This window comes from Argopecten irradians, chromosome 2, assembly GCF_041381155.1.
Source record: "Argopecten irradians isolate NY chromosome 2, Ai_NY, whole genome shotgun sequence".
In the NCBI taxonomy this organism is placed as follows: domain Eukaryota; kingdom Metazoa; phylum Mollusca; class Bivalvia; order Pectinida; family Pectinidae; genus Argopecten; species Argopecten irradians.
The window spans coordinates 71,227,906-71,252,326 of NC_091135.1; the positions used below are offsets into that span (position 1 = coordinate 71,227,906).

The window sequence follows — 24,421 nt, forward strand, 5'->3', positions numbered from 1 at the left end:
GATTGGTACAGTAAATCTCTAGGTAGTTAGTTAGTTGGAGCTACCTTTTTAGATTGGTACAGTAAATCTCTAGGTAGTTAGTTGGAGCTACCTTTTTAGATTGGTACAGTAAATCTCTAGGTAGTTAGTTGGAGCTACCTTTTTAGATTGGTACAGTAAATCTCTAGGGAGTTAGTTGGAGCTACCTTTTTAGATTAGTACAGTAAATCTCTAGGGAGTTAGTTGGAGCTACCTTTTTAGATTGGTACAGTAAATCTCTAGGTAGTTAGTTGGAGCTACCTTTTTAGATTGGTACAGTAAATCTCTAGGTAGTTAGTTGGAGCTACCTTTTTAGATTGGTACAGTAAATCTCTAGGTAGTTAGTTGGAGCTACCTTTTTAGATTGGTACAGTAAATCTCTAGGTAGTTAGTTGGAGCTACCTTTTTAGATTGGTACAGTAAATCTCTAGGTAGTTAGTTGGAGCTACCTTTTTAGATTGGTACAGTAAATCTCTAGGAGTTAGTTGGAGCTACCTTTTTAGATTGGTACAGTAAATCTCTAGGTAGTTAGTTGGAGCTACCTTTTTAGATTGGTACAGTAAATCTCTAGGTAGTTAGTTGGAGCTACCTTTTTAGATTGGTACAGTAAATCTCTAGGTAGTTAGTTGGAGCTACCTTTTTAGATTGGTACAGTAAATCTCTAGGTAGTTAGTTGGAGCTACCTTTTTAGATTGGTACAGTAAATCTCTAGGTAGTTAGTTGGAGCTACCTTTTTAGATTGGTACAGTAAATCTCTAGGTAGTTAGTTGGAGCTACCTTTTTAGATTGGTACAGTAAATCTCTAGGGAGTTAGTTGGAGCTACCTTTTTAGATTGGTACAGTAAATCTCTAGGGAGTTAGTTGGAGCTACCTTTTTAGATTGGTACAATAAAATCTCTAGGTAGTTAGTTGGAGCTACCTTTTTAGATTGGTACAGTAAATCTCTAGGGAGTTAGTTGGAGCTACCTTTTTAGATTGGTACAGTAAATCTCTAGGTAGTTAGTTGGAGCTACCTTTTTAGATTGGTACAGTAAATCTCTAGGTAGTTAGTTGGAGCTACCTTTTTAGATTGGTACAGTAAATCTCTAGGTAGTTAGTTGGAGCTACCTTTTTAGATTGGTACAGTAAATCTCTAGGTAGTTAGTTGGAGCTACCTTTTTAGATTGGTACAGTAAATCTCTAGGGTAGTTAGTTGGAGCTACCTTTTTAGATTGGTACAGTAAATCTCTAGGTAGTTAGTTGGAGCTACCTTTTTAGATTAGTACAGTAAATCCCTAGGTAGTTAGTTGGAGCTACCTTTTTAGATTGGTACAGTAAATCTCTAGGTAGTTAGTTGGAGCTACCTTTTTAGATTGGTACAGTAAATCTCTAGGTAGTTAGTTGGAGCTACCTTTTTAGATTGGTACAGTAAATCTCTAGGTAGTTAGTTGGAGCTACCTTTTTAGATTGGTACAGTAAATCTCTAGGTAGTTAGTTGGAGCTACCTTTTTAGATTGGTACAGTAAATCTCTAGGTAGTTAGTTGGAGCTACCTTTTTAGATTGGTACAGTAAATCTCTAGGGAGTTAGTTGGAGCTACCTTTTTAGATTGGTACAGTAAATCTCTAGGTAGTTAGTTGGAGCTACCTTTTTAGATTGGTACAGTAAATCTCTAGGAGTTAGTTGGAGCTACCTTTTTAGATTGGTACAGTAAATCTCTAGGGAGTTAGTTGGAGCTACCTTTTTAGATTGGTACAGTAAATCTCTAGGTAGTTAGTTGGAGCTACCTTTTTAGATTGGTACAGTAAATCTCTAGGGAGTTAGTTGGAGCTACCTTTTTAGATTGGTACAGTAAATCTCTAGGGAGTTAGTTGGAGCTACCTTTTTAGATTGGTACAGTAAATCTCTAGGTAGTTAGTTGGAGCTACCTTTTTAGATTGGTACAGTAAATCTCTAGGGAGTTAGTTGGAGCTACCTTTTTAGATTGGTACAGTAAATCTCTAGGGAAGTTAGTTGGAGCTACCTTTTTAGATTGGTACAGTAAATCTCTAGGGAGTTAGTTGGAGCTACCTTTTTAGATTGGTACAGTAAATCTCTAGGTAGTTAGTTGGAGCTACCTTTTTAGATTGGTACAGTAAATCTCTAGGTAGTTAGTTGGAGCTACCTTTTTAGATTGGTACAGTAAATCTCTAGGGAGTTAGTTGGAGCTACCTTTTTAGATTGGTACAGTAAATCTCTAGATAGTTACATGTAGTTGGAGTTACCTTTTTAGACTGGTACAGTAAATCCCTAGGTAGTTACATGTAGTTGGAGCTACCTTTTTAGATTGGTAGGGTAAATCTCTAGGGAGTTAGTTGGAGCTACCTTTTTAGATTGGTACAGTAAATCTCTAGGTAGTTAGTTGGAGCTACCTTTTTAGATTGGTACAGTAAATCTCTAGGTAGTTAGTTGGAGCTACCTTTTTAGATTGGTACAGTAAATCTCTAGGTAGTTAGTTGGAGCTACCTTTTTAGATTGGTACAGTAAATCTCTAGGGAGTTAGTTGGAGCTACCTTTTTAGATTGGTACAGTAAATCTCTAGGTAGTTAGTTGGAGCTACCTTTTTAGATTGGTACAGTAAATCTCTAGGTAGTTAGTTGGAGCTACCTTTTTAGATTGGTACAGTAAATCTCTAGGTAGTTAGTTGGAGCTACCTTTTTAGATTGGTACAGTAAATCTCTAGGTAGTTAGTTGGAGCTACCTTTTTAGATTGGTACAGTAAATCTCTAGGAGTTAGTTGGAGCTACCTTTTTAGATTGGTACAGTAAATCTCTAGGTAGTTAGTTGGAGCTACCTTTTTAGATTGGTACAGTAAATCTCTAGGTAGTTAGTTGGAGCTACCTTTTTAGATTGGTACAGTAAATCTCTAGGTAGTTAGTTGGAGCTACCTTTTTAGATTGGTACAGTAAATCTCTAGGGAGTTAGTTGGAGCTACCTTTTTAGATTGGTACAGTAAATCTCTAGGTAGTTAGTTGGAGCTACCTTTTTAGATTGGTACAGTAAATCTCTAGGGAGTTAGTTGGAGCTACCTTTTTTTTAGATTGGTACAGTAAATCTCTAGGGAGTTAGTTGGAGCTACCTTTTTAGATTGGTACAGTAAATCTCTAGGGAGTTAGTTGGAGCTACCTTTTTAGATTGGTACAGTAAATCTCTAGGTAGTTAGTTGGAGCTACCTTTTTAGATTGGTACAGTAAATCTCTAGGGAGTTAGTTGGAGCTACCTTTTTAGATTGGTACAGTAAATCTCTAGGGAGTTAGTTGGAGCTACCTTTTTAGATTGGTACAGTAAATCTCTAGGTAGTTAGTTGGAGCTACCTTTTTAGATTGGTACAGTAAATCTCTAGGTAGTTAGTTGGAGCTACCTTTTTAGATTGGGACCAGTAAATCTCTAGGGAGTTAGTTGGAGCTACCTTTTTAGATTGGTACAGTAAATCTCTAGGGAGTTAGTTGGAGCTACCTTTTTAGATTGGTACAGTAAATCTCTAGGTAGTTAGTTGGAGCTACCTTTTTAGATTGGTACAGTAAATCTCTAGGTAGTTAGTTGGAGCTACCTTTTTAGATTGGTACAGTAAATCTCTAGGTAGTTAGTTGGAGCTACCTTTTTAGATTGGTACAGTAAATCTCTAGGGAGTTAGTTGGAGCTACCTTTTTAGATTGGTACAGTAAATCTCTAGGTAGTTAGTTGGAGCTACCTTTTTAGATTGGTACAGTAAATCTCTAGGGAGTTAGTTGGAGCTACCTTTTTAGATTGGTACAGTAAATCTCTAGGGAGTTAGTTGGAGCTACCTTTTTAGATTGGTACAGTAAATCTCTAGGTAGTTAGTTGGAGCTACCTTTTTAGATTGGTACAGTAAATCTCTAGGGAGTTAGTTGGAGCTACCTTTTTAGATTGGTACAGTAAATCTCTAGGTAGTTAGTTGGAGCTACCTTTTTAGATTGGTACAGTAAATCTCTAGGGAGTTAGTTGGAGCTACCTTTTTAGATTGGTACAGTAAATCTCTAGGTAGTTAGTTGGAGCTACCTTTTTAGATTGGTACAGTAAATCCCTAGGTAGTTACATGTAGTTGGAGCTACCTTTTTAGATTGGTACAGTAAATCTCTAGGTAGTTAGTTGGAGCTACCTTTTTAGATTGGTACAGTAAATCTCTAGGTAGTTAGTTGGAGCTACCTTTTTAGATTGGTACAGTAAATCTCTAGGGAGTTAGTTGGAGCTACCTTTTTAGATTGGTACAGTAAATCTCTAGGTAGTTAGTTGGAGCTACCTTTTTAGATTGGTACAGTAAATCTCTAGGGAGTTAGTTGGAGCTACCTTTTTAGATTGGTACAGTAAATCTCTAGGGAGTTAGTTGGAGCTACCTTTTTAGATTGGTACAGTAAATCTCTAGGTAGTTAGTTGGAGCTACCTTTTTAGATTGGTACAGTAAATCTCTAGGTAGTTAGTTGGAGCTACCTTTTTAGATTGGTACAGTAAATCTCTAGGGAGTTAGTTGGAGCTACCTTTTTAGATTGGTACAGTAAATCTCTAGGGAGTTAGTTGGAGCTACCTTTTTAGATTAGTACAGTAAATCTCTAGGTAGTTAGTTGGAGCTACCTTTTTAGATTGGTACAGTAAATCTCTAGGTAGTTAGTTGGAGCTACCTTTTTAGATTGGTACAGTAAATCTCTAGGGAGTTAGTTGGAGCTACCTTTTTAGATTGGTACAGTAAATCTCTAGGGAGTTAGTTGGAGCTACCTTTTTAGATTGGTACAGTAAATCTCTAGGGAGTTAGTTGGAGCTACCTTTTTAGATTGGTACAGTAAATCTCTAGGTAGTTAGTTGGAGCTACCTTTTTAGATTGGTACAGTAAATCTCTAGGGAGTTAGTTGGAGCTACCTTTTTAGATTGGTACAGTAAATCTCTAGGTAGTTAGTTGGAGCTACCTTTTTAGATTGGTACAGTAAATCTCTAGGTAGTTAGTTGGAGCTACCTTTTTAGATTGGTACAGTAAATCTCTAGGTAGTTAGTTGGAGCTACCTTTTTAGATTGGTACAGTAAATCTCTAGGTAGGTAGTTGGAGCTACCTTTTTAGATTGGTACAGTAAATCTCTAGGTAGTTAGTTGGAGCTACCTTTTTAGATTGGTACAGTAAATCTCTAGGTAGTTAGTTGGAGCTACCTTTTTAGATTGGTACAGTAAATCTCTAGGTAGTTAGTTGGAGCTACCTTTTTAGATTGGTACAGTAAATCTCTAGGTAGTTAGTTGGAGCTACCTTTTTAGATTGGTACAGTAAATCTCTAGGTAGTTAGTTGGAGCTACCTTTTTAGATTGGTACAGTAAATCTCTAGGTAGTTAGTTGGAGCTACCTTTTTAGATTGGTACAGTAAATCTCTAGGTAGTTAGTTGGAGCTACCTTTTTAGATTGGTACAGTAAATCTCTAGGGAGTTAGTTGGAGCTACCTTTTTAGATTGGTACAGTAAATCTCTAGGTAGTTAGTTGGAGCTACCTTTTTAGATTGGTACAGTAAATCTCTAGGTAGTTAGTTGGAGCTACCTTTTTAGATTGGTACAGTAAATCTCTAGGGAGTTAGTTGGAGCTACCTTTTTAGATTGGTACAGTAAATCTCTAGGTAGTTAGTTGGAGCTACCTTTTTAGATTGGTACAGTAAATCTCTAGGTAGTTAGTTGGAGCTACCTTTTTAGATTGGTACAGTAAATCTCTAGGTAGTTAGTTGGAGCTACCTTTTTAGATTGGTACAGTAAATCTCTAGGGAGTTAGTTGGAGCTACCTTTTTAGATTGGTACAATAAAATCTCTTGGTAGTTAGTTGGAGCTACCTTTTTAGATTGGTACAGTAAATCTCTAGGTAGTTAGTTGGAGCTAACTTTTTAGATTGGTACAGTAAATCTCTAGGGAGTTAGTTGGAGCTACCTTTTTAGATTGGTACAGTAAATCTCTAGGGAGTTAGTTGGAGCTACCTTTTTAGATTGGTACAGTAAATCTCTAGGGAGTTAGTTGGAGCTACCTTTTTAGATTGGTACAGTAAATCTCTAGGGAGTTAGTTGGAGCTACCTTTTTAGATTGGTACAGTAAATCTCTAGGTAGTTAGTTGGAGCTACCTTTTTAGATTGGTACAGTAAATCTCTAGGGAGTTAGTTGGAGCTACCTTTTTAGATTGGTACAGTAAATCTCTAGGTAGTTAGTTGGAGCTACCTTTTTAGATTGGTACAGTAAATCTCTAGGTAGTTAGTTGGAGCTACCTTTTTAGATTGGTACAGTAAATCTCTAGGTAGTTAGTTGGAGCTACCTTTTTAGATTGGTACAGTAAATCTCTAGGTAGGTAGTTGGAGCTACCTTTTTAGATTGGTACAGTAAATCTCTAGGTAGTTAGTTGGAGCTACCTTTTTAGATTGGTACAGTAAATCTCTAGGGAGTTAGTTGGAGCTACCTTTTTAGATTGGTACAGTAAATCTCTAGGTAGTTAGTTGGAGCTACCTTTTTAGATTGGTACAGTAAATCTCTAGGGAGTTAGTTGGAGCTACCTTTTTAGATTGGTACAGTAAATCTCTAGGTAGTTAGTTGGAGCTACCTTTTTAGATTGGTACAGTAAATCTCTAGGTAGTTAGTTGGAGCTACCTTTTTAGATTGGTACAGTAAATCTCTAGGTAGTTAGTTGGAGCTACCTTTTTAGATTGGTACAGTAAATCTCTAGGTAGTTAGTTGGAGCTACCTTTTTAGATTGGTACAGTAAATCTCTAGGTAGTTAGTTGGAGCTACCTTTTTAGATTGGTACAGTAAATCTCTAGGTAGTTAGTTGGAGCTACCTTTTTAGATTGGTACAGTAAATCTCTAGGGTAGTTAGTTGGAGCTACCTTTTTAGATTGGTACAGTAAATCTCTAGGTAGTTAGTTGGAGCTACCTTTTTAGATTGGTACAGTAAATCTCTAGGTAGTTAGTTGGAGCTACCTTTTTAGATTGGTACAGTAAATCTCTAGGTAGTTAGTTGGAGCTACCTTTTTAGATTAGTACAGTAAATCTCTAGGTAGTTAGTTGGAGCTACCTTTTTAGATTGGTACAGTAAATCTCTAGGGAGTTAGTTGGAGCTACCTTTTTAGATTGGTACAGTAAATCTCTAGGGAGTTAGTTGGAGCTACCTTTTTAGATTGGTACAGTAAATCTCTAGGTAGTTAGTTGGAGCTACCTTTTTAGATTGGTACAGTAAATCTCTAGGTAGTTAGTTGGAGCTACCTTTTTAGATTGGTACAGTAAATCTCTAGGTTTAGTTAGTTGGAGCTACCTTTTTAGATTGGTACAGTAAATCTCTAGGTAGTTAGTTGGAGCTACCTTTTTAGATTGGTACAGTAAATCTCTAGGTAGTTAGTTGGAGCTACCTTTTTAGATTGGTACAGTAAATCTCTAGGTAGTTAGTTGGAGCTACCTTTTTAGATTGGTACAGTAAATCTCTAGGTAGTTAGTTGGAGCTACCTTTTTAGATTGGTACAGTAAATCTCTAGGTAGTTAGTTGGAGCTACCTTTTTAGATTGGTACAGTAAATCTCTAGGTAGTTAGTTGGAGCTACCTTTTTAGATTGGTACAGTAAATCTCTAGGGAGTTAGTTGGAGCTACCTTTTTAGATTGGTACAGTAAATCTCTAGGTAGTTAGTTGGAGCTACCTTTTTAGATTGGTACAGTAAATCTCTAGGGAGTTAGTTGGAGCTACCTTTTTAGATTGGTACAGTAAATCTCTAGGTAGTTAGTTGGAGCTACCTTTTTAGATTGGTACAGTAAATCTCTAGGTAGTTAGTTGGAGCTACCTTTTTAGATTGGTACAGTAAAATCTCTAGGTAGTTAGTTGGAGCTACCTTTTTAGATTGGTACAGTAAATCTCTAGGGAGTTAGTTGGAGCTACCTTTTTAGATTGGTACAGTAAATCTCTAGGTAGTTAGTTGGAGCTACCTTTTTAGATTGGTACAGTAAATCTCTAGGGAGTTAGTTGGAGCTACCTTTTTAGATTGGTACAGTAAATCTCTAGGTAGTTAGTTGGAGCTACCTTTTTAGATTGGTACAGTAAATCTCTAGGTAGTTAGTTGGAGCTACCTTTTTAGATTGGTACAGTAAATCTCTAGGTAGTTAGTTGGAGCTACCTTTTTAGATTGGTACAGTAAATCTCTAGGTAGTGTGGACTTAGTTGGAGCTACCTGTTTTTGAGGTACAGTAAATCTCTAGGTAGGTTAGTTGGAGCTACCTTTTTAGATTGGTACAGTAAATCTCTAGGAGTTAGTTGGAGCTACCTTTTTAGATTGGTACAGTAAAGTTGGAGTACTTTTTAGATTGGTACAGTAAATCTCTAGGTAGTTAGTTGGAGCTACCTTTTTAGATTGGTACAGTAAATCTCTAGGTAGTTAGTTGGAGCTACCTTTTTAGATTGGTACAGTAAATCTCTAGGTAGTTAGTTGGAGCTACCTTTTTAGATTGGTACAGTAAATCTCTAGGGAGTTAGTTGGAGCTACCTTTTTAGATTGGTACAGTAAATCTCTAGGTAGTTAGTTGGAGCTACCTTTTTAGATTGGTACAGTAAATCTCTAGGGAGTTAGTTGGAGCTACCTTTTTAGATTGGTACAGTAAATCTCTAGGTAGTTAGTTGGAGCTACCTTTTTTAGATTGGTACAGTAAATCTCTAGGGAGTTAGTTGGAGCTACCTTTTTAGATTGGTACAGTAAATCTCTAGGTAGTTAGTTGGAGCTACCTTTTTAGATTGGTACAGTAAATCTCTAGGGAGTTAGTTGGAGCTACCTTTTTAGATTAGTACAGTAAGTAAATCTCTAGGTAGTTAGTTGGAGCTACCTTTTTAGATTGGTACAGTAAATCTCTAGGTAGTTAGTTGGAGCTACCTTTTTAGATTGGTACAGTAAATCTCTAGGGAGTTAGTTGGAGCTACCTTTTTAGATTGGTACAGTAAATCTCTAGGGAGTTAGTTGGAGCTACCTTTTTAGATTGGTACAGTAAATCTCTAGGTAGTTAGTTGGAGCTACCTTTTTAGATTGGTACAGTAAATCTCTAGGTAGTTAGTTGGAGCTACCTTTTTAGATTGGTACAGTAAATCTCTAGGTAGTTAGTTGGAGCTACCTTTTTAGATTGGTACAGTAAATCTCTAGGTAGTTAGTTGGAGCTACCTTTTTAGATTGGTACAGTAAATCTCTAGGTAGTTAGTTGGAGCTACCTTTTTAGATTGGTACAGTAAATCTCTAGGTAGTTAGTTGGAGCTACCTTTTTAGATTGGTACAGTAAATCTCTAGGTAGTTAGTTGGAGCTACCTTTTTAGATTGGTACAGTAAATCTCTAGGTAGTTAGTTGGAGCTACCTTTTTAGATTGGTACAGTAAATCTCTAGGTAGTTAGTTGGAGCTACCTTTTTAGATTGGTACAGTAAATCTCTAGGTAGTTAGTTGGAGCTACCTTTTTAGATTGGTACAGTAAATCTCTAGGTAGTTAGTTGGAGCTACCTTTTTAGATTGGTACAGTAAATCTCTAGGTAGTTAGTTGGAGCTACCTTTTTAGATTGGTACAGTAAATCTCTAGGTAGTTAGTTGGAGCTACCTTTTTAGATTGGTACAGTAAATCTCTAGGAGTTAGTTGGAGCTACCTTTTTAGATGGTACAGTAAATCTCTAGGTAGTTAGTTGGAGCTACCTTTTTAGATTGGTACAGTAAATCTCTAGGTAGTTAGTTGGAGCTACCTTTTTAGATTGGTACAGTAAATCTCTAGGTAGTTAGTTGGAGCTACCTTTTTAGATTGGTACAGTAAATCTCTAGGTAGTTAGTTGGAGCTACCTTTTTAGATTGGTACAGTAAATCTCTAGGTAGTTAGTTGGAGCTACCTTTTTAGATTGGTACAGTAAATCTCTAGGTAGTTAGTTGGAGCTACCTTTTTAGATTGGTACAGTAAATCTCTAGGTAGTTAGTTGGAGCTACCTTTTTAGATTGGTACAGTAAATCTCTAGGTAGTTAGTTGGAGCTACCTTTTTAGATTGGTACAGTAAATCTCTAGGTAGTTAGTTGGAGCTACCTTTTTAGATTGGTACAGTAAATCTCTAGGTAGTTAGTTGGAGCTACCTTTTTAGATTAGTACAGTAAATCTCTAGGTAGTTAGTTGGAGCTACCTTTTTAGATTGGTACAGTAAATCTCTAGGGAGTTAGTTGGAGCTACCTTTTTAGATTGGTACAGTAAATCTCTAGGGAGTTAGTTGGAGCTACCTTTTTAGATTAGTACAGTAAATCTCTAGGTAGTTAGTTGGAGCTACCTTTTTAGATTAGTACAGTAAATCTCTAGGGAGTTAGTTGGAGCTACCTTTTTAGATTGGTACAGTAAATCTCTAGGTAGTTAGTTGGAGCTACCTTTTTAGATTGGTACAGTAAATCTCTAGGTAGTTAGTTGGAGCTACCTTTTTAGATTGGTACAGTAAATCTCTAGGTAGTTAGTTGGAGCTACCTTTTTAGATTGGTACAGTAAATCTCTAGGTAGTTAGTTGGAGCTACCTTTTTAGATTGGTACAGTAAATCTCTAGGTAGTTAGTTGGAGCTACCTTTTTAGATTGGTACAGTAAATCTCTAGGTAGTTAGTTGGAGCTACCTTTTTAGATTGGTACAGTAAATCTCTAGGGAGTTAGTTGGAGCTACCTTTTTTAGATTAGTACAGTAAATCTCTAGGTAGTTAGTTGGAGCTACCTTTTTAGATTGGTACAGTAAATCTCTAGGTAGTTAGTTGGAGCTACCTTTTTAGATTGGTACAGTAAATCTCTAGGGAGTTAGTTGGAGCTACCTTTTTAGATTGGTACAGTAAATCTCTAGGGAGTTAGTTGGAGCTACCTTTTTAGATTGGTACAGTAAATCTCTAGGTAGTTAGTTGGAGCTACCTTTTTAGATTGGTACAGTAAATCTTAGGAGTTAGTTGGAGCTACCTTTTTAGATTGGTACAGTAAATCTCTAGGTAGTTAGTTGGAGCTACCTTTTTAGATTAGTACAGTAAATCTCTAGGTAGTTAGTTGGAGCTACCTTTTTAGATTGGTACAGTAAATCTCTAGGTAGTTAGTTGGAGCTACCTTTTTAGATTGGTACAGTAAATCTCTAGGTAGTTAGTTGGAGCTACCTTTTTAGATTGGTACAGTAAATCTCTAGGGAGTTAGTTGGAGCTACCTTTTTAGATTGGTACAGTAAATCTCTAGGTAGTTAGTTGGAGCTACCTTTTTAGATTAGTACAGTAAATCTCTAGGGAGTTAGTTGGAGCTACCTTTTTAGATTGGTACAGTAAATCTCTAGGGAGTTAGTTGGAGCTACCTTTTTAGATTGGTACAGTAAATCTCTAGGTAGTTAGTTGGAGCTACCTTTTTAGATTGGTACAGTAAATCTCTAGGTAGTTAGTTGGAGCTACCTTTTTAGATTGGTACAGTAAATCTCTAGGGAGTTAGTTGGAGCTACCTTTTTAGATTGGTACAGTAAATCTCTAGGTAGTTAGTTGGAGCTACCTTTTTAGATTGGTACAGTAAATCTCTAGGTAGTTAGTTGGAGCTACCTTTTTAGATTGGTACAGTAAATCTCTAGGGAGTTAGTTGGAGCTACCTTTTTAGATTGGTACAGTAAATCTCTAGGTAGTTAGTTGGGAGCTACCTTTTTAGATTGGTACAGTAAATCTCTAGGTAGTTAGTTGGAGCTACCTTTTTAGATTGGTACAGTAAATCTCTAGGTAGTTAGTTGGAGCTACCTTTTTAGATTGGGACCAGTATATCTCTAGGTAGTTAGTTGGAGCTACCTTTTTAGATTGGTACAGTAAATCTCTAGGTAGTTAGTTGGAGCTACCTTTTTAGATTGGTACAGTAAATCTCTAGGTAGTTAGTTGGAGCTACCTTTTTAGATTGGTACAGTAAATCTCTAGGTAGTTAGTTGGAGCTACCTTTTTAGATTGGTACAGTAAATCTCTAGGGAGTTAGTTGGAGCTACCTTTTTAGATTGGTACAGTAAATCTCTAGGTAGTTAGTTGGAGCTACCTTTTTAGATTGGGACCAGTATATCTCTAGGTAGAAAGTTGGAGCTACCTTTTCAGATCACTATATGTGATGTTTCCATATTGTTCTTTCAACGAATCACGATTTTTCGATGATATTTTTGACATGCATTGGTGTGTAATATAGATTGGGTATTCTAGTATATCTATCATGTTGCGCTAACGCGCACTATTTGAGATGTTAGAAGGCCCAATGTACGTTACTAATGCATGTCAAAAATATGACAACCAATGCTTGATTAAACGCCAATTATTGTTCAAATGATGACTATCGTTTATGGTCTGTCGGCGGTTGAGCATCTTTAATGAAAGATAAAAACTAGTATTAAAAAATAAGATATATTTGTAGTTTTGCTAGTACGTTCATCTAAACAATTTTGTTTAAAATCATGATTTGTTATTAACTTCATTTTGGTAATTTGTTTGTATGATACCCAAACATATAAGTTAAATAAGAATAGTGTTTTGTTTTGGAATAGACATGCTAATCGTCTGAGTTGGTTAATATGTTATATATGCATGTTTGTGTTTAATCTCACTTTTATCAAACTTTGTCTACAAGAAGAGGAATGATCAACTTGTCAGTGGATTTACCTGACGATATCAGTTAAGTATATGTTTCTCGAGTGAAGTTTTTCGAATTAAGTAAATGTTTGGAAATTAAATAGATATAGATAAGAACTTGAAAAAGTCAGCTTAATGAATTTTACTAATAAAAACAAACTTGCATGATAAAGACTCAACACTTGAAATAGGTAAATATTCCAACTTTATAATAAAATTATTGCACGACATTATACATGATATCATTACAATGATAAAGCATTAGAATAAAACACTCACTGAGACAAAAGATTACATAGAAGGAGTAAAACAGCATTACAAGAATCACTCGGACTAATTCCCTTGTAAACATTACAAGAATCACTCGGACTAATTCCCCTGTAAACATTACAAGAATCACTCGGACTAATTCCCCTGTAAACATTACAAGAATCACTCGGACTACTTCCCCTGTAAACATTACAAGAATCACTCGGACTACTTCCCCTGTAAACATTACAAGAATCACTCGAACTACTTCCCTGTAAACATTACAAGAATCACTCGAACTACTTCCCCTGTAAACATTACAAGTAGTCTCTTCACTTTTCTGCTTCATTAGATTAACAACTGGAATTTCAATTGAGCGAAAATATAGAAAACAATTTTCCTCTTATTTCAATAAGAATCAAATAAAGCGAAACAACACATAATTAAACTTAATTTTAAACCACTCAGATCGGCCGACATTCTGACCTTGACAATCAACTTATTTGTAGAAACACTGTTAAGACGGGATACATTTATTATGCATTCTTACATAATATAATATGTACATTTATACACACAAACCTCTCTTACACTTAAAGAAAAAATATTGCACATCTGGTGTATGGGACCATAAATATTTTATAAGTCTTCAAATCGAAGTATCTTAAGTTAAACTATCTGAATCGTATTGTTTTTACTATGTCTTTCTCTTCGGTAAATTACTGCTACAGAAACTAGTCGCTCTGTGTTACACAACTTCGGCAGTTGGTGACACGTTCACAATAATTACTGTCCGTGAGAGTTTTCTGTAACATTTTGAAGTATATCTTGTACTTTTAAACACAATGGAATTTTTCTGGTCAAATAATCAGTTTACCTACTGAAGACATCGATAGAGGTCGACTGTCACAATTCAGCTAGTTTAAATGCAAGAACGAAATAATCTAGACAGATATAAAATTGGAAACAATTTCAAGGTTTTATACGGATTTTATAACATTGCACCGGATATTGAAGTGTAGAACACACATATAATGAGATATTATTTTCACCGTCAGACGATGTATAGCTTTATCTTAGTTCAATATGTGAGATAATATCACAGATGGCCACTTGAAATTCTCCTTACCACCAATCTTATACTGTTCCTTCACGGCGTACTTATTTAGCGTTTTCATATAAAATTATTTTTCCAATTTTCCTATTCCCAGTCTTAATTCCAAAAGACATACCATGAAATGCGCAAAATAAGTTGATTGACGATTTATTACACAGACAATTGAACATTCACCTATGTTGGTATAATTAGATATGTCTTTTTATTATTTTACTGAGAATAATTTAGCACGAGAAAAATAAGATGCATTCAAGAAATTCTAAAGCAGTATGTCTAACCGAAAATTCCAATTTACTACACCTCCAAAATAGCACGGCATTCTTCTCCCGCGTAAAATATTGATAAGCAAACATAACCCAAGCTTCGGATTAAACCATGACACCAACATCTGGATTCCTGGAAAATAAGGAATTTCTGAAATATTTAATTGTTTATTCGTGTTGGACACAACTTTTTAAATAAAGTGGATTTCATTGGTTGTGAAGTTAACCGTTTCTTTGTCGCCATTGTCCTCTAGACCTCCAGTTTCGTCGGTTGCCCCGTCTCCGTGGAATATCCGTGGTGTGGGGATCCGTGGTATCGACTGGCTGAGGATCAGGATCCACTTGACCCCCTCGTGACGACATCCGCTGACGTAGTAAACGCTGACGCCGAAGTCGGGCCAGATCTAAACAAAGCAAATAAAACTGTGTGTAAGTGATGGATTCCACAGATTCACAAACGAATGAAGATACACTGTTACAATATGGTGTATATGATGGTGATTACAAAAACAACGTCATCATCTTTACCAGTTGTATGACATTTAACACGACAGATTATGTCACACACAAATTCTTCACTAACACAAAAAAAACGCGTCAGTTTTTTATGACGTCACTATCAATTAATAATCTATTTACAAAGCAGGCCAAGGTTACATGACCCGGTAGTTGACACTTCGTATTAGTAAAATAGTATATTTTACATTGTAAAGTTGAATTTCTATCAAACATTTGACAATTATTAACGAACGATATTTTCATCTTTTGATATAAATATCTGTACAAATTAAACACGCTTTGCCACATTAATGTCACTATATGGCTTTGTTATACGTAAAGGAGTTCTATTTGAATTTCTGTGGTACCTTGAAGTCCCTTTTTATGAAAACGCATAATCAGCCGTTAGTATTTCAAATTGATTGTATACTGGGTAAAAGATACAGAAAATCATGGCATAATAAAAATGTGCGGTATTTTCTTTTATTATATATAAAGAAAATTACAACAAATAATTAATTTCTTTACACTAATTTTACTGTTTGTGGAGTTACATTTTAAGTATTATAACAGCACCATGTGTTCACGTTAAGCACACTTTTCAGTATTGCTACTTATTCTGTTCAAGTATTTTTTTATGCGAACTATTAAAATTGATGTTGCTATCCTTGAATATGCCGTAAAACTATAACTAATCGTTACCTTTCTATCATAGTTTATTTACGATGAAAAGGTTAAGGAAGTCTCAAAACTGTTATATCCTTTCGTCATGAAAAAAAAACATATGTGGCTAGAAAGGATGGAAAACCAAGACTGATTTCCTGGTACAGACAAGAAAAATGCACCTAGAAAAAGAGACCTGAAGTATTGTCAGCACAGCAATAAGGTATAACAGCAAGTTAATACTTAATTTATTTTGGATATGAAAACGTTTAATGGTTATGACTTATCAATTTTAGATATAACGATGCCTTAGTAATGTAACGTGACACTAACAGATACGATGTGTTCATATTGTAACGTTAAGCTGACAGATACGATGTGTTCATATTGTAACGTTAAGCTGACAGATAGCCCGATGTAGTCTCTACACCTGTGGTGTCCCATAGCCTGTGGTCGGCCATGTGACGCACGTAGTATAACGAGATATTGCGTACATGAATATCATTATCCATCTATTTCTAGACGAATAGCCTTAAGGAATAACATGACAAAACACTACGTCGACTTGATTGATGCTTCGTTTGACGTAATGTGCAAAAACGTCATTCTGCCTTCATTTGCATATTTCAAAGAACAATTGTTCAGTTTATAAATCGTAGTCGTTGGGAATGTATACACATATTTTTAGCCTCTTTATCATTGTCACATTATACCACAATTTGTCACGTAACCCACCTTTATTTTATGTAAATTAGCAGAGATAAAAGATCACATTATGTATGTAAATTAGGTGATATTGATAAACTACTATGTATTACTTAAACACATCACTGTTGTTTGGCGACAAAAACAGTTATGTGATTCATAAGTTGTATAATTGTTTTAGATAAAATCACATCATATGATCATAACCAGTATTTCTTTTTTATACCAAATAAAGGAAGAAAATAATGCATTATAGTATAATTTTTATTTGCAATTTTCATTTGATACTTACACATTGTATGTACATTTTCTATGAAATCCACAATTTTGGAAGTTTACATAGTTTCGACCATGGATCTAAATATGGTTTGGTTATATCAATATATTGGTATAAATAAATGTATGTATAAATATTAAAGAAAATTGCTGTAATTAAAAATGTAATAAAATATAAGTAAATAAGGGTTTATCGTCAAACAGACATTGACTAATTGAGCTATGAAACTGTACAGGATTTTTTGAGATTCCTCATATTGCACAAATATTACAACTTAGATATCACAGAGAGGTGGCTGCCTAATGCCGATTTATAATCTGGCGTCCTCGCCATCCCACATTTAGTTTGGTATCGCGGGGTTGTCGGCAGTTTACAAGCCTTCACTATGAGTTGACCGTAACGTACTGTTAATTGTCACAGTTTCATAAATACTAAGTTAACATGGGTAGACATATGAGCTATTATTTCATGTACATAAAATGACAATTAGGAAGTATAAATACAAAACGTTTAAAACGTAATATAAAGCACTATTGGAAGAAAGTTTGTAAGTACTGTAAATACAAAATAATGAATGATAATACAACGAGATCGATGTATACGAAAACGGCGTTCTGTATGTGGACTTAACATGCGATTTGAGTCAAAACGATAAAATGTTAAATTGATTGAGGTTCCTAGAGTATAGTGCATTGTACTGCTGAAATTGTTGGTTGTGGTAGTGTTTTAAACTCTTAAGTAAATGTTCATTGATCAAGTTGGCTGGTCTAGTGCAAATGCTTATTTTAGAACTTCATAGTGAATGTTCAGTAAAGTTTGTGTAAATAAAAAAGTTTTGGTATAAAATGTTCAATTTCGTAATAGTGTAAATTATGCTGGGAATTTTAGCGTAAATGTTATTTATCTAATTGTGAATGGTAATATTCGCCATCATTATTCAATATTTTGAAATAGTTGTTCATCGTAACATTTTAATGTCAAGTGTTTGCAGCAAACTGCAATGCAAAATTGGATCTTAACGTTCAAAATGTCATGATAATCGTAATTGAAAATATGGCGCAAAGAAACTTGAAATGAGTGAAAGTTGCATGCTCATAAAAATGATGTGTTATTAAAAATAACTGGTACATGTAATGATACGAGACACTTAGTGACAAAGCAAGCAACCTTCACAATAAATAAGCTATAAGCACGACATCGTAATTATACAGACATATTCAGATTAACATACAAATTTACCAGTAATACAAATCACAACACGACCATGGAGGTACAAAAGTTCGTTAGGCTGAGCAACTTTCTGATATAGAAATCGCTGATTGCGTTCTATATTAAATCTATATAGATGAGTTTGACTTATTCTATATCTTCTAATGATGCCATCAAGTCATTGTGTTTATCTTGTTACTTAAAGACTTATTTACGTCAAAGCATTCCGTGGTTACATAGTATAACTTAGAGTTTCGCAATCCTTAGTTTCTTGGTAAAAACTGATATATTTCAAACTTTAAATCGTACAATTTTAAATCAATCTGTTCAAATAAACCAAATATATATTTTTAATGGCGAATTTGTTTTTGAAGATAGGTCGCTAGTATTATTGAAAATAGTTACCAGTCTAATTCATTTTTACTCAGATTTGTTAATTTACAGCCCAAGCTGTAGCCAATAGTTTTTTTGACAATTTTGGAATTACAGTCAAACAGCGCGATCTCCACATTTATCATTAGTCAAGCAGGAAAATATTTCAAATTTATTTCGTATGCTGCACAATCACAACACGCTATTGATCATGAAGTGAAGGAGAAATTTAGACCCATTGAAGCATGAACAGAGAGATCTATGGTCGACGGAAATATTTACCCAGGAAGCGGTTCCTTGCTGGCGCTGGTGTCTGCTTCGGTTCAAGTACAGTGCACTCATAAAATCTATCACAGCGTTTGGTGTTAGGGTTAAAGTTGTGGTACCTCGGACAGCGGACAACATAGATGTTATTGTTTTGACAATGTGAGTAAAGATGACATTTGTCAGTACATGCAAATGTTTCCCCATCCAAACATGGCGCGTTACATTGCTCCCGTCGGATAGGACATGACATGAAAGAACTGCCGCCCTTGGGTTTGCAGACTGAAAATAAAAATGAAATATAACGTTTTCCGACAATGATAAATGCACAGACAGTATGTAAGCACAAGTCTATGGGATTTTAATTCACTACTACAAAATACCGAATGCAATATCAGAAATTTTAAACAAAATTCTACATTACTTTGTGTATATCTTCTTTTAGTTGGAACAGAACGAGAATACAGATATCATACTTGTATTTGGAATAAAAGATAAAGATTATAACAACATAAACGATATTATGGTAAATGCACTTACTTTTCAAATCGGGATTTCCCAACTGAGCCGGCCCGGGTTGTGGATCGGGTCTTCTTAAATGAGGCGGTACTTTCATCTGTATATCTTTTTGTTTAAGAGCGTCAGGCCATGGCCATCTTGGGCTGTAGTCGCAGAAAAAGGACAAATGGATATTGTCCGTTTTAAACTGTGGACATTCATTGCCAATCTTCCAAACTTGTTCCACAGACTTTCCATAGTTGCCATACATTGTATCATTTCCGTACATGATATGCGGATTAGTTATTCTCATTGCTCCTGTACATCTTTCATATTCCCTTGTTTTCAAATTCAAACAAGATGGATGACAAATTCTTCCACAGTTATCGTAAGCTGAGAATAGCACTTCCGACATCCCCTTGCCCGGATCTTTCACGGCTACATAAGCTAAGGCTACTGATATTTGAAGTCTATTGTCAACCACGGCATATTCAGTGTATTTGCCTTCGTAATTGATTCCATCAGTTTGAACATACACCACTCCTGCGCCACTTTTAGAAGTGTGGCAGTTTTCGTAGCGTTTTGGCTGACCTGGGGAAATGTAATTGTACACTTTTTTCCCCTGATCCATCGGATCGCTCGTAGGATTATATACATCATTGCCATTTCTCTGAACTCTGCCATTTTTAACTGGGTATGATCGATAAGCCTTATAGTCGTTGGGCCTCCTAACCGTTATCCTCACTGGTAAATACATCCAGTGTTTGGTATCATAGTCGCCATTCACTGCGAACGTGTTCTGGGTGGGTTGGATACGAAGGCCTTCATCAACGCCGTAGCCATAATCCTTAGGTGGCGGCGGCGGTGGTGGGCTCGGATAGGGAGGGATGGTAGGACAATCGGGGCGCTTCGTTGTGGTTGTCGGAGTAGTTGTAGTTGTTGGAGTTGTGGTGGTAGTTGTTGGTGTAGTTGTCGTAGTTGTACTTGGGGTAGTGGTGGTTGTTGTTGTTGTTGTGGTGGTGGTGGTGGTTGTTGAAACTGGTTCTTCCCCTCTCAGGATCGGAACACATTTCGGTCCAACACCCGGAACATCAAGGCACCTAAGCCATTTGCTGTTACAGCTCCATGTAGTAACGTCACATGTTGGTCTAGGCGCGTACCGATAACCATCACTGAAGCGCTTTTGTAAGGTGTCTATAACAAACAGAGACGGCTCCAGGTCTAGTCGTACATTGGGGTCATGGAAAATATCTCCGAATTCCGAAGGATAGTCTGTTTCAATATCCACATTATTTCGCTCTGAATTTTCTCTAAACATTTCCCAAATGAAATCGACGAAAGCATGATGAAGAAAGAATACAGGGTCCAATGCGGCTGTACGGATCACCCCCATTTGTCCGTCTACAAAAATATGAATGGGACCGTGTTTGAACTCAATATCATACTCGGGCTCGGCGTTTCCACATATTTCTCCAAATCGTGTCCTTGATGTAATATTGATAATGTCTTGTTCAGAAAACAATTGGCCTGAATATCCAACGTTACGCATCAGATCGCTTTCGGAAGTAGGTCCGGCAAATGCTCCTGTAGTTACCGTGCCTTCTCCGTTTCCGGCAAATTCTGGTGACCACATGATGGAATCACGAGCACGATCACCTAAATCGAAGTCTAGTGTCGAATCCCAATACGGAATTCCACCCATATCAGGTACCTCTATATTCAGCGCCTCCTCATACCTGTAATTAATGTTAATACATCTTTATCAATACCTGTAATCATGATACGATCTGTATGGAATATGTGATCATGGTGAAACACCCACTTGGTTATATCTGTTTACACACATATATATATATATAATCATTGGAATGGAAACAAGATGTTGTACACTTTAGTTTCAAATAATGCAAGACCGACAGCGTCAACATTTTGTACAAAATTTTACGATTTCAGTCATTAAAGTTATTTTTCATACTTATGAATAAAAAGAGCTTTTGATATCTTATTCACCACTAAAAGTTATCAACATTTTGAGAATTACAATACATACAATGCATATATTTAAATTTTACAAGTACAAATGTGAGCCGAAAATGATTTTGGTAGTACTGCCAAAATCATTACTATAACATATATAGAGCAGTGAAATCAGTTTATACGGTCAGACCATAAAGCCAAATCGTTTTCTTCAATTTCCTTTCATAGTTTAAAGTATTATTAGTAATCATGAAGTTATTTCTGTAGCTATGTTTACATACATACATACATAAGGCATACAAATAAGATTTCACATTGCATAAAATCCGTGCTGTAACATGTTTATTTATCCATTTAAATGATTTTCACAGCTTAGTTCATCGAACCTTGTGGTCTTCAATAGATTATTATAGAAAAAAACCATGTCAAAATGTTCGTTTAATTCATGGCACATACTAATACAACTTTAAATGAAACAAGAAAACAATATTCACAACATGTTTATGGGAACAGTGTAAGGAAATATTACGTACATAAGGAGGTATATCCTGTGCCAACCAGGGAAATTGCATCCACCATGAGCCGTAAACTGGGTGTCTCCGGAGTGGTAGGCCGCAAACGCTTCATAACGGGTAATGTTACCTTCCTGTATAAAGATGAAGCAGTTAGAACAATGATATTTAGTTAGAATGGATGATAACTACACAAAAGTCAATATCAGGATAAAATATGAAGTCGATTTAAGATATGACATTTAGAAAAAATAAACATAGCAACAACAAATTTGTCAACACAGCATCGTATATAGTCATAAAGAAGTGAAAATCACTCACAATACAGACATCCAGTCTGTATATCTATCCAGATAATGCATATCTTGCTAAAATACTTTAAATTTGATGTATCTGTTGTTTTAATGCTATTTTACATTAAATTGTTATTCCCCCAATCACTCAATCCCAGGGAAATAACAAGGATAATCTGTGTCATTCTTGTCCGACTTACCATTGTTGTTTTCATCTGATACACTGCCCGGTGGAACTTATTTCTTTCTTCATCAGTCATCATCCTGTATTCTTTCCGTATACGAATTTCCGAAACCTGGCGCTTTCCCCTCTTTTTAGGGTCCGTATATTCACTGACAGCATTTTTAATTTTAGTAACGTATCGTAATCCCTCTGGATGGCTATCTAAATACTTTTTGCTGAGTTTTGTTTTTCGCATATTGTTCCACTCCGCAGACATTGTACAGTACTGTTTGATTGATAACCCTACACAGTTCTCAACATTATTAAATCGGTGATAAAATTTCCTCACGCACTGAGCAAACCATGGCTCCAAGTGTAGTCTACGGAAGTGTTGGCCTATTACACACGGTAAGCACAGAAATAATGCAAACAGTAAAAAGCATCTTAAATACAGCATCTGAAATAAAGAATGCACAATTATCAAAAACATCTACAAAAGTGGCTTGTTTTAATTTGTCTAGTAAAAATTGAATGTGATTCAAGTAATTGAATGTATTCAATGTTTCTTTTTTGTTGAAGTAAGCATAAATATCAATCGCATGACATGTTCACTATGGGTAAATTATAAAATTTTGTTTTTGTTGAGTGAAGTATTTAAAGAAACAACATGTAAATTCGCATTTCAAATAACTTTGTAAGTAAAATATAATTTGATGTATATAATTTTGTTTGACTTGTCTTACCTTCAAAATATTGTAGTAAAGTTTAAATATGATATGTAATTTCTTCTCTAACTTCAGGATACCACGTGGGCCAGTGGGTCAGCCTTTAGAAGAGTGTGTACATTGTGAAACTGATCTGTGTGTGGAGAAGGTGACTCTTTATATGATAAACGTTGAGAAGGAAGTCCCTAGCACCAATCTATCATTCATTAATTACAGAAGGCCTGACAATGGTCGTTACCCTAATACGTGCTATCCCTCACATAAATGACATGTTGGTATATATATCAAATACAACTCAGCAGAAGAACGATTACATATGTGTTATGGTTACGTACGTAGGTAAGAATCGTCCAATCAAGGCTCGATTGGTATGATGCGGGGAAAGAGCTATAATTAGCTTTGAAAATGGATATGACATCAATATCAAAATTAACCATAATTATTAAAGCATACCTTGTTTTGTTTTTTTTAAAAATTACATACCACTAATTTCCCGGTTGAATGAGTAATCAAAGAGCGTGGCCAGGTATATGTTTATCTTTATTTGTCAAATTGATTTTACAATCAAGGTAGGTGAGAACACGATATATAAAAAATAAACTTCACACTTCAGTTCACAAAAGATCAACAAGACTTTATCATATTAATTTCTTAAATGATATAATGAATAAATGTAAACTGCTTCTACCATTTGTCAGTATACTAAATGTATGAGCGGCTTTGTAACATCAGTTAGATATAACATATACTAAATGTATGAGCGGCTTTATAACATCAGTTAGATATAACATATACTAAATGTATGAGCGGCTTTATAACATCAGTTAGATATAACATATACTAAATGTATGAGCGGCTTTATAACATCAGTTAGATATAACATATACTAAATGTATGAGCGGCTTTATAGCATCAGTTAGATATAACATATACTAAATGTATGAGCGGCTTTATAACATCAGTTAGATATAACATATACTAAATGTATGAGCGGCTTTATAACATCAGTTAGATATAACATATACTAAATGTATGAGCGGCTTTATAACATCAGTTAGATATAACATATACTAAATGTATGAGCGGCTTTATAACATCAGTTAGATATAACATATACTAAATGTATGAGCGGCTTTATAACATCAGTTAGATATAACACATACTAAATGTATGAGCGGCTTTATACATCAGTTAGATATAACATATACTAAATGTATGAGCGGCTTTATAACATCAGTTAGATATAACATATACTAAATGTATGAGCGGCTTTATAACATCAGTTAGATATAACATATACTAAATGTATGAGCGGCTTTATAACATCAGTTAGATATAACATATACTAAATGTATGAGCGGCTTTATAACATCAGTTAGATATAACATATACTAAATGTATGAGCGGCTTTATAACATCAGTTAGATATAACATATACTAAATGTATGAGCGGCTTTATAACATCAGTTAGATATAACATATACTAAATGTATGAGCGGCTTTATAACATCAGTTAGATATAACATATACTAAATGTATGAGCGGCTTTATACATCATCAGTTAGATATAACATATACTAAATGTATGAGCGGCTTTATAACATCAGTTAGATATAACATATACTAAATGTATGAGCGGCTTTATAACATCAGTTAGATATAACATATACTAAATGTATGAGCGGCTTTATAACATCAGTTAGATATAACATATACTAAATGTATGAGCGGCTTTATAACATCAGTTAGATATAACATATACTAAATGTATGAGCGGCTTTATAACATCAGTTAGATATAACATATACTAAATGTATGAGCGGCTTTATAACATCAGTTAGATATAACATATACTAAATGTATGAGCGGCTTTATAACATCAGTTAGATATAACATATACTAAATGTATGAGCGGCTTTATAACATCAGTTAGATATAACATATACTAAATGTATGAGCGGCTTTATAACATCAGTTAGATATAACAATACTAAATGTATGAGCG

The 24,421-nt window shown here is 35.2% G+C and overlaps 1 protein-coding gene across 1 annotated transcript; it reads right to left on the bottom strand.

Moving 5' to 3' along the window:
- Positions 1-12,819: 12,819 nt before the first annotated feature.
- On the bottom strand, positions 12,820-22,681 carry LOC138316367 (uncharacterized). The gene is made up of 6 exons (XM_069258070.1): positions 22,435-22,681; positions 21,729-22,148; positions 21,257-21,369; positions 18,789-20,482; positions 18,267-18,530; positions 12,820-14,664 (listed from the first exon to the last, which is right to left on the bottom strand). The coding sequence occupies exons 2-6, from the start codon at positions 22,146-22,148 to the stop codon at positions 14,483-14,485; spliced, it is 2,673 nt and encodes an 890-aa protein (XP_069114171.1). The 5' UTR covers positions 22,435-22,681; the 3' UTR covers positions 12,820-14,482.
- Between the last annotated feature and the right edge of the window lie 1,740 nt (positions 22,682-24,421).

What these genes read in the sequence shown, in the direction of transcription:
- LOC138316367 (XM_069258070.1), bottom strand. Translation starts at nt 22,148, where the DNA reads ATGCTGTATTTAAGATGCTTTTTACTGTTTGCATTATTTCTGTGCTTA. An exon ending in GGGAAATCCCGATTTGAAAA is followed by an intron (nt 18,531 to 18,788) that starts GTAAGTGCATTT and finishes TTTTATTTTCAG; the next exon opens with TCTGCAAACCCAAGGGCGGC. An exon ending in AGCAAGGAACCGCTTCCTGG is followed by an intron (nt 14,665 to 18,266) that starts GTAAATATTTCC and finishes TGCTTTGTTTAG; the next exon opens with ATCTGGCCCGACTTCGGCGT.